The sequence below is a fragment of the Octodon degus genome, unplaced genomic scaffold (genome assembly GCF_000260255.1).
Source record: "Octodon degus isolate 3935 unplaced genomic scaffold, OctDeg1.0 scaffold00086, whole genome shotgun sequence".
Classification (NCBI taxonomy): domain Eukaryota; kingdom Metazoa; phylum Chordata; class Mammalia; order Rodentia; family Octodontidae; genus Octodon; species Octodon degus.
In genome coordinates, this window is record NW_004524662.1 from 9,304,952 (window position 1) to 9,315,404 (window position 10,453).

The 10,453-nt window shown below is 37.5% G+C and overlaps 1 protein-coding gene across 1 annotated transcript in view; it reads right to left on the minus strand.

The window, feature by feature from the left end:
• Positions 1-741: 741 nt before the first annotated feature.
• Positions 742-10,453, minus strand: part of Scfd1 (sec1 family domain containing 1) — a 123,085-nt gene continuing 113,373 nt past the window's right edge. The window contains exons 23-24 of the mRNA XM_004637124.2: positions 4,974-5,042; positions 742-944 (exon numbers count right to left, since the gene is read on the minus strand). Of these exons, the coding sequence (XP_004637181.1) occupies positions 921-944; positions 4,974-5,042 (93 nt within the window). The 3' untranslated portion in view covers positions 742-920. The remainder of the gene's footprint in view (positions 945-4,973; positions 5,043-10,453) is intronic.

Here is a 10,453-nt window from a genome sequence, read left to right on the forward strand (position 1 = left end):
ATTATATGCTCAGTAATTGTGGATTCAGGCTTACTGTAGTCAGCTGGGTAAAGTTTACTGACTACACTTTCACATTCCTTACATGATTTGTTTCTAATGAAATGCTTAGACCTAAACCTTTGTTTTTAATCTATGCTTATTCAGAACCTTTTATTTTTAACAGAAGTATATTAAATTTGATATAAATTAGTGCAGGGTATAATTACTGCTGTTAAACTTTAGTACCTTTATTACTTGTGCTTTATTAATACGAATCGATGAACACATGATTGATCAAAATTCCTTGTTAGTGCGGCATATGAAAGCGCTCAATGAAATTTAATACTTTTACTATTTAGAACTTTATGTGATGAATGTTTTATATCTGCCCATTCCAAATGTTAGCACTGTTCTGTCAACATTATATAAAGGAGATATTTTATTGAAGAATATCCATGGAGGTACTAGAGAGGGAAAAGACAGTAATTTTAAAATGTAGAAGCAATTTGGCAAACTAATGGACTAAGAAAAAGTAGTTTCATGATTAAAATGTAAGTATGGCTTTAATAAAACTAATAAGTAATATATGTATGATTTTAAGCTTTCACCGGTTTCAACCATGAACTATAACTTAACCTTTCAGAGCTTTCAATAATAAATGATGCACTGTGGCATACATAGGTTCACCACCGCTGAGAGCTTTGAAATGCTTCCACATTTGTCAAACATAACAGGAGCGAGAACAATGCTACTTTTGTATTTCTGAAATGCTTTATTCTTTTGATTAGTATACATTATATTAAGTATAGAATTTCCTTAAAAATGAATAAATCTTAGTTTCAGTATCAGAACATTGTTATGGAGAGGGAAATATCTGGCTCTTTTGACTTTTTACATTTATCCAAGTTCCAAGCAGATTCTCATATTTAGGTTCTTCTGTGTTATTTCTGTCCAAGTTGTGACAGCTAAAATAAAACAATAATATAAATATAAATTTCTTTTCAAAAAATTACAAAAAAATTTATGTATTCAAGCATATTTGTAGACAACCTGAGAGATTTACTTTTATTACAGCAGAATTTAGGCTTTTCATTTCCTTCATTCCTATGATAATAAATTTTAATTTAATTAGATATTTTAACTAAAAACCAAAAACCTTGGGAAGAAATTAATGTTAACTTAATTGGAAACTGTAGAAAGAACTGTCATAAGTGACTTCACTGTGGAGAGTTGTCTTCACACATTAATATTTCTAACAGAGCATTAAAAGAAGAGAAGGCTTTTATTTGTTTATTTTTGTAGTACTGTACCTGGGACCTCATAAATATTAGGCAGGGTCTCTACCACTGAGCTACATTCCCAGCTAATACTATTATTTCTGTAAGCCTGGGTAAACTCCTGTTGGATTAACTTTTCCAGAGAGCAATGATAAACTTGAAACAAAATATAGAAATCAACTCTCCAAGGCAGTGGAGAGCAAAGAAAAGCAGGTGGAGTCTGCAGGACAGCAGCCCTTGAACAGAGGGCAGAGCATTGGGTGAACGCCTGCCACCAGTGGCTCTTGGTCGGAGGCAGGCCAGAGGGGGCGCTATAGTGGGCAGCTGGAACCATGACAATCTGCAGTGTTTCTTGTCTGAACAATCAGAGGAGAATATTTAAGGCAACTAAGAGCCTTACATTTTAAGTACAAACTCTTCTTAAATTTATCTTGAAACCTTGAATCACTCTAGAATGGGTGAGAATAGAAAGTGATACTTGAGCTACTCCTCAAAAAACAAGTTTGAGTCTAACCAAGGCAATGGCATAGTAAACCCTAAATCAACTCTAGAGAAAAGGAACTCAAAGAGTAAATCTGTAATGCTTGAGGATGAAATGAAGAAAAAGGAAAATGTGAACTGTTCCATAGAGATGACCAAGGGTGAATGGCATGGAGAAATCATCCATGTTTATAGTTAACAAGGTTTAAAACAACTATAAATGCTTTCAATGAAGTAAAGGAAAACGTACTCCCAAGGAGGGAAAAGATGAGTATTAGTAGAGAAAATGAGTATCTTTAGGGATTTGTTGTGATGATATATATACTTATGTGCTACTTAATAACAAATACACTGAGAAATTCAGGGTTAGCTGGCTTCATTACCATGCAGCACCAGTGTGATCTTAGACAAATCTTCATATCCTACAGCAACTCTAGGATATATGGCATGGCTGCTGGTGCTCCTAGGCTGCAAACTTGTGCAGAATATTATGGTGTAGGCCACTGTAATATATTTGTGGATATAAGCAAAGAAAAGTAGACTAAATAATAAATTCTTTTTTAAAATTTTTTTTTAGGGAAGGGTCTACAGTGTGTTCAGGGTCTCACTAGTAGACTGGACTGGTAGTGATCTGCTTGTTTACAGCCTCCCAAGAGCTGGGATTACAGGTGCGTGCCACCATGCCCAGGCTCAATCGTCATTTCAATGTGCCCTGGGGGTGGGGCCCGCACGGCAGGCTTGGGTATCGAACCCTGGCCCCTGCGCCTGAGCTATCTGGCCAGCCCTAATAATAAATTCTTATATAAAAGGAAATTAGAAAAACTCACTAGTAAACCTGAGCTACAGTAAATGCTAAAGATGTTTTTCTGGCAACAGAAAGTAAAGCTTACTGGAAGTAGTGATGAAGGGCATGGAAAATCATAAATGTCTATGTAGAAGCAAGGGATCTATTTCTTTCTTTTGGGGGGAGGGGCAGGACCAGGGATTGAACTCAGGCCCTTCTGCTTGCCAGGCAAGCGCTTATTCTACTGAGCCATCTCCCCGGCCCAATGACTCTATTTCTTTATGATATACATGGTTGTCTTGGGACAAAAAAGAGGCCTTTTGTAAAGTATGTGATAATCACAAGTGCAGATACTGGGAAAATAAGCCTATCTAGTTGCAAGGTTTCTACACTAACTACAACTGCTAAATTAATAATGAGAGATATAGCTAAAGAATCTGTGAGTAGGTGAACCCTAGGTTCCCCAAAATCTAAAAGAAGGCAAGGAAGGAAGGATAGGTGGACCCCAAACAAGAGTAAATAAAGTAAAATGATAGACATAACTCAAATCAATAATTATATTAGAAGGCGATAGATCAAAGGCTCTAAATAAAGGCAGTTAGTATAAAATGGTTGAGAAAATCCAAATACCGATAAGCTCTTTAAAAGTGGAGAGTAAACGAATGGAAAAAGTTATAACATGCAAATAGTAAGTGTAAGAGAGTAGAGAGGCCGAGCAATGTCAGATAAAGACAAAGAAGATTCCTGCATTTCACAGGAACACTACTGAATGATGACAAAAGGGGCACTTTTTAGCTCCAAAATACAAAAAGCAGAACTTGATAGAACTAAAGGAAAAAAGAATTCCACAATCCTAGCTGGCAATTTTAATGCCACTCTTTTAGCAGTTATTAGAGTAGATCTTGCACTGCAAAATAAACAAAAATTCTCCCTAAAACAATGACAGAACTTGAACAATCCTATCAGCTGGACCAAAATGAACATTTACAGAACACTACTCCCAACTTTAGCAGATCTTTTTTTTTTTATTTTGGTGTTGGGTAATAAAAGGAAGTTCCAAAACAGTGAAATTATGTGAATAATTACAATTATTTCCTTATATGACTCCAAGGAAACTAAGAGGAATTTAGAAAACTGTGGAATATTTAACATTAACAGACCTAAAAAAAATAATACTGCAACTAAAAAACAGATTACAAAGCAAATTACAAAATATTTTGAACTGAATGATAATGTAACATACACAAATGTGTGAAATGCTATAAAAATATCTGGAAGGAAATTTATTGCTTTGAATGCTTATTTTAGGAAAGAACTACAGTTAATAAGTGAGATTCCAAGTTAGAAAGCTAGGAAAAAGGAATCAAAGGAAAAATATAAAGGGTAGAAATAAAAAAAATAGAGAAAACTAACATAAGAAAACATCTGATTCATTAAAACAGATGAAGAAAACTGAGATTTACTGGTAACCTAACCAAGAAGAACAATGCCATTTCTATGAGGGTGTAAGACAGATAAAACTAATCAATAATGGAAAAATGTCAAATGCTGTTTGGGCAGTGATTGACTGGAAAAGGACGTAAGAGACTTTCTGGGGTGATGTAATACTCTGGGACACTCAGGAAACCCTATCTCGCAAAACTTCAAAAAGTACGTTTAAGAACTTCTGTATTTCACTGTATGTTTTACCCCCAAAGAAGAGGGAATACAAAAAATGAACCTTAGCTAATGATATTGGCACTGTAAGCTATAATATGCTTTGAAATTAGAGAAATTAATAGATTGAGATAAGTTATAAAGCAAGTATAGCAGAATACTGAAGAGAATTTGCAGCGAATACCTGCACATTTACCACTAACTTTTCTGTAAGTCTGAAATTCTCACCAAATTATATTAAAAATATACGAAGCACATTAGGGCAAGGAATTTGTGCTGGAAAATCAATGCTAGACCATTGTTAAAAGAAAGTATATGGCGGAGTTAGGATTTTCATTAAAATCAATACACATTATTGGTCAATCAGTCCTAATTAAAATTTAAGAAAGCTAAGGTCACATAATTACAGAGAACATTAGTGAGAACATCTCTAAAAGGACCATATAGACAACCAGCATATCTTGGCTACTGCTGTCATCAACTTTCAAGGGGAATATAATTTTGGTGTATCAACTGGGAGCATACTAGTGCCAATGAAGCTACATATATGTGTGGCACAGTGAAGACGTGTGAACAGTATAGAGGGCAGCGCTGAATTCAATCATGCCTAACTGACTACACTACCCTGACTTTGAAGAATTGGAATAAGGAGAATAATGTTAGATGCTGGAACTTTAACAGCTGTATGGCTCTTGGTTTTAGCTGTTCCAAATGAACAAAGACTCTTCTACCCTTTCGAAAACTATCCACAGCGACTCGGATTATGTCAAAAGAACAGATGGAAAGGTGCACTTTACCTGTCTCATGAATTGCGTAGCATTGAAAAGCTCACTGCAGCCATACAAAATGTGCTTGCCTTGCTTCCCCTGCAAAGGGAAGAGAGAGAACACAGACGCAAACAATGAGAAATGTTTTCAGTCTCTCTATGAAAATATACTAATGTGTGAGGACTCTTCTGGGGGTTACTCTTAAGAGCTCGCTTTCTGGGATGGTGGATTACGTTTGTATCCTAAAAATGAATGAAAGAATAACAAAGTGGTGAAATAGGCATAAGAATACCTTTTTCTTCAAAAATTAATAAATTTGGACACTCTACTGGAGCTACTTTCTATAAATAGGAACCTGGTAACTGTCATACTGAGTATGAGAAACAATTACCTACAAAATCTTAGACAAATGTTCTTCCAGTGTAGGCTGTGCATTACTTGACACAGCTGTGGGGCTGAAAGCAGAACAGAATGCAGCAGCACGGGCTATCATTTCAATCTTACTTGTGCAACAGACTACGTTTATTGCACTACTATATGTGACTACGTTTCATTCCATGTTGTAAATCCATGAATATTACTTCTGATTGACAGAATGCTGGAACCCAATCACAAGTCAAAATTTCACTAACAACACGAGCCACATTTAAAAAATAATATGGTACTGCAGCAAATACACAGATCATATAATTAGGATTCTTGAGGCCACACAGCATACGGTTCCATGAACCACTGAACAAGGCAGGGATTCTGGCAATTAGAAAGAAATCAGAGAAGCATTAGCAGGGTCCAAGATGTCTACAGTAGCTCCCAGGATCTTACCTCAGTAGCATAGGATGCACTTAATTTTTCAGCTGGATACAATGGCCTAAGGGGACCCTAGTCTTGTTCAAGGAGAGGTTTTGTACCTCTCTGGTCATGGAGGCAAAAAGCAGGTTACATGTCAGGCTCAAGAGCAGAATACAAGAGAATGTGACAGAAAAGCAGTACAAATATGTTCTATTAAAGCTAGTGCAAACTGCCTCCAATCTATCTTGGACCCTAGGATGGAGCCACATTCATTAGTATATTTCATTCAGGGTTGCCAAATGTCAGCATCACATTCTCTTGATGTCTACAGATGAGCACAGACCAAGGTCGCAATGGACCTGCTGAGTTTATGCTCGTTTGCTCTCGTGCCCTCTCCGCTCGCTCTCATGCTCATGCTTGTTCGTTCACTGTCTGTTGGTCTGTTTGTCTGTCTGTCTTTCTCTCTTGTATTTAGTACAGGGTCTAACTACACAGACCAGATTCATAGCGAACTCCTGTTTTCAGCCTCCCAAGTGCTGGGATTACAGGTGCACTACCACTCCCAATCTCAAATGCCATCTCAGCATGCTCCGGGACCGGAGCCAGCATGGCACACTGGGGGTTGAATCCCAGTCCCTGCGCCTGCCTAAGCAGGTGCTTTAGTCCGCTGAGCTATCTGTCCAGCCCTCTGACAAACTTTCTCAGTCAGATTATCCATTGCTAGTTTTCTTTTTATATCTTTTATATTTGCATAATAGAAAAGGAACACCCAAATAGTAATTGATATCAAATAAGGTATAATTTTAAACACTGTAGTTTACCAAATATTCCAGTGTAAATCTGTTTGTAATCATGTACATGAGTGACAGCCCCTTTACTTCTTCCCCTCCATAAAGACTGAACTTTATGAAATGTACTGCTACACTGATTTGATGTAAATTTATATTAACTAATCCCTTGGACAGTCATCTAACATCTGAAGCATATGCTGCAGTGGTTTTAGGTCAAATTTTCAACGTCTGAAAATGCTAGAAAATGTTTTAATAATCAAATTAACTTCCTGGGCATGGCGGCACGTGTCAGTTAATGCTGGCACTCAGAAGGCTGAGGCAGGAGGACTGTCTTGAGTTCTAGGTCAGCCTGCATTATCTAGCCAGTTCAAGGCCAGCCTTGACTACATAGCAAGACCCTGCTTCAAAAAAATTTAAAAAAAAATCAAATTAACTGTACGAATCACACTTGAAATACACAGATAAGCACTTAAACTAGGAGTTAAATTAATATCATTACTAAATAAATCTGGAATGCGGTGGTGTTTTGCTAACCCAACAAAAAGTCATGGACTAGTATAAATCAAGAGCCACATTAAGTCTATGTCTCTTGCAAGCCTAACGCTCTGTTTCATGTTATAACTGGCACAAGTTCTTAATGATGCGAGGGAAGCTATCATAGGCTTACTAGCTCAGTTCCTTCTGAATCAGACTGACTGGCATAAAATGGCTAGGATTATTTAGAAGGAATCGATACAATTAAAGACATTAAAAGCCTTTTCTAAAAATCAAAGTGGGGGCTTACTAGCTACTTAAAGTATAATGGCTTTAAAAGGCATCCATGAAAACCCCCCAAAAGCATACTCAGTTTTGAAATACTGGAAGCCTTGTCCCTAAGATCAGGAAGAAGATAACAGGCCTCATTTTGCCTCTTCTATTCCTCCACTCACGTTCTTGAGGTTCTGAGCAGCGCAGTTAGGCAAGAAATTTACATCCCAGATAAAAAGGAAAACATGGGATATTTTTTTATTTGTAAATATATGGACAATTACTAAAATTATTATTACAACACCAATTAGATGCTTATCCACTTGTGCTTTGAGTGTGTCCCTCTGAGGTTGCAGCACTGGAAGCGCTGAGGGAGCAGGCGGTGGTCAACTCGCTGGTGGCACTGCCTTTGGAGGCAGCTAGTGCGGCTCCCTGCGGGCTGGGCCCAGGCGGTTCCTGAGAGCACAAGCGTGGCCCTGAAGCTCTGGCTTCCCGTCCCCCCACCCAATGGCCACTCCCACGTGTTCCACCCTGCTTATCACAGCTGCCTTCATCAAAGGCTGAACAGATAGGCCTGGACTTTCAGCCTCCAAAACTGTGAGCTAGATAAAATTCTTCTCTTTGTAACATACCTAGCCTTAGGCATTTGCTATAACAGAAAAGTGACATAATCTGCAATGAACACTCAAAAAATTAAATTAATAATTACCTTCACAGCAGTATACAAAATACATGGAGATGAATTTAATAAAAGAACCACAAAATTTATACTCTGAAAAGTATATTGCTGAAAGAAATTAAAAAGGACATAGAATAATGGAAAAACATCCCATGTTCATGGATCACTGTTAACAAGAAAACTGTCTCCAAAATGACTGCTACAGACAATTTTTCTAAGAATACTAACTTACGTGTTTGTAAAAATCGACACTGATTCTAAAATTCACACAGAATTACAAAAGACCCAAAAAAGGCAAATCAATCTTCAAATGGAATAATGTGGGAAGACGCCCATGTTGTGATTTTATAATTTACCACAAAGCAATACCTGGCACAAGGAGAGCCCTAGGGAGATCAATGGAACAGAACTGAGAGCTCAGAAATAGACCCACACATGTATGCTGAGCGACTTTCAACAAGGTTGCCAAGACCGTTCAGCTGGGAAAGAGTAATCTTTTCAATCCATGCTGCTGGAAGAAGATGACCATTTAAGAAACAATGAAATTGGACTTGGCTTTGTGTTAGATACAAAAATTAACACAGATAAAGACCTAAAATGTAAGAGCCAAAAGATAAAACTTTTAGGGGTAAATATTTATGTTCTTGGATTTTACATAAATACTTAACAATGTTAGGTAAGATACCAAAATTATGAATTATTAAAGAAAAAAAACTTGCACTGAAATGAACTTTTGAGTTAAAAAAAAATTTACAGAGAACATTTGCAAATCAATCATATTTGATAAAAGGCTTACATAAGGAATTCTCACAAGTCAATAGAAAGGCAAAATAACCTAAATAAAAACAGACAAGGGAGCCAAGTGTGATGGTGCACACCTATTCCCACACTCAGGAGGCTGACACGAGGGCTGCGGTGAGTTTAAGGCCAGCCAGAACTACACAGAAAGCTCTGACTCAAAAATCAAAAGAAAAAAGGACAAAGGACCTGAACAGACATTTCTCTACAGAGATTTACAAATGGCAACACATACATGAGGAGGTGCAACTCTAACTCATGGTGAGATTCTACTTCACACCTATCAAGAGGGCCAAATTCAAAATGTCAGCTCACGAGTGCTGGCAACCTGAAGTCCAAACCCTCATAAATGGCTGGCAGCCCGTAAAATGGGGCAGCTGCTCTGGAAAACAGCCTGCAGCTCCTCAAACAAAGAGGATCCTCTCTCCCCAGGCAAAGGCAACATTCCGGAAGATAAACAAGAACTGAATATTTTTTTGAGAAAAAAAAATCTTGGGAAATCCTGAAATCATGGATACCTAAAATTAGGAAACAAGTTAGGACTCCTACAAGACATTTTTCTGGTGGAAGGTGACTGACCAGGCAGAACTAGGTTTAAGGAATAATTGTAACACTGAATAATATTTCACAAAATTAAATGTTCTGTGGGAGAAAGACTAATAAAGCTTGTGTACAATCGAGAACAGGTTTCCACTGTGATATCTGGTAAACTGCAGTAATTATATTTATGGCTCAGTTGCTATGTAAGTAATTAGTAGTGTACTGTTACTCTTTTTCTATCCCATAAATTTTGTAAAAGAAGACTGACAGATGATTTAAACATTTAACTAAGGGTGGGAGTGTAAGAACTGTGTTTCTGCTGCAACCCTGTATTTATCCCTGGGAACCCTTGGCCAAAGCTAAACACATTGTGCTAAAGAGCTATTAATGCAGTTCTGTGTTTACAATCAAAATCCTGGGGAAAACTTGCACTAGCTGGTCACCATTGTTCATAGAGAGGTTTCTGAACTGGTTTCCATCTTGTTGGTTTCTGCTTCAGAGCCTGATCATGTAGCCTAATTCTGACCACAGCACCAGGGTATAAAGAAAACCTTTCTTGCATAAGACACCATGGTATCTACCATTTGTACTGATGGTTCATGGCCCAAAGATGAGGTGCACCCCGTGCCAATGAGAGGACCCTGGGGGGGTGGTCATGCTAATTAGTTTTGGAGCTCTCCAAGGCTTGTCTGCATGTCTTTCCTCAGACTATACCATATCTCTGCTACAGCTCTACATGACTACAGGAGGTGAAGCTATGAAGATCTTTATTTAACGTTAAATGAATAAAGATTACAAAACATCATTCTAACAAGGTAATTGTGCTGTTCCCACATTTTTGTCAAACTATGCTTTGTTCATTTACTTTTTGGCACTGGGGATTCTCAATCTAGAGCCTCACACATAACAGGTAAGTACTCTACCACTGAGCTATAGCTTCCCCCTCCTGTTTTTATCAGATATACAGGCATACAAAATTGATAAAAAAAATAAAGCATTAATTAGTACGATTATCTTAGCTATCTTGCACATGCATGTGTGTATATATATGTGTATATGTGTGTGTGTGTGTATATATATATATATATATATATGTATATGTATATGTATATGTTTCCCCTTCTTTCTTTTCTCCTTTCTCCCTTCCCAGCTGACTGTCTCCCTAG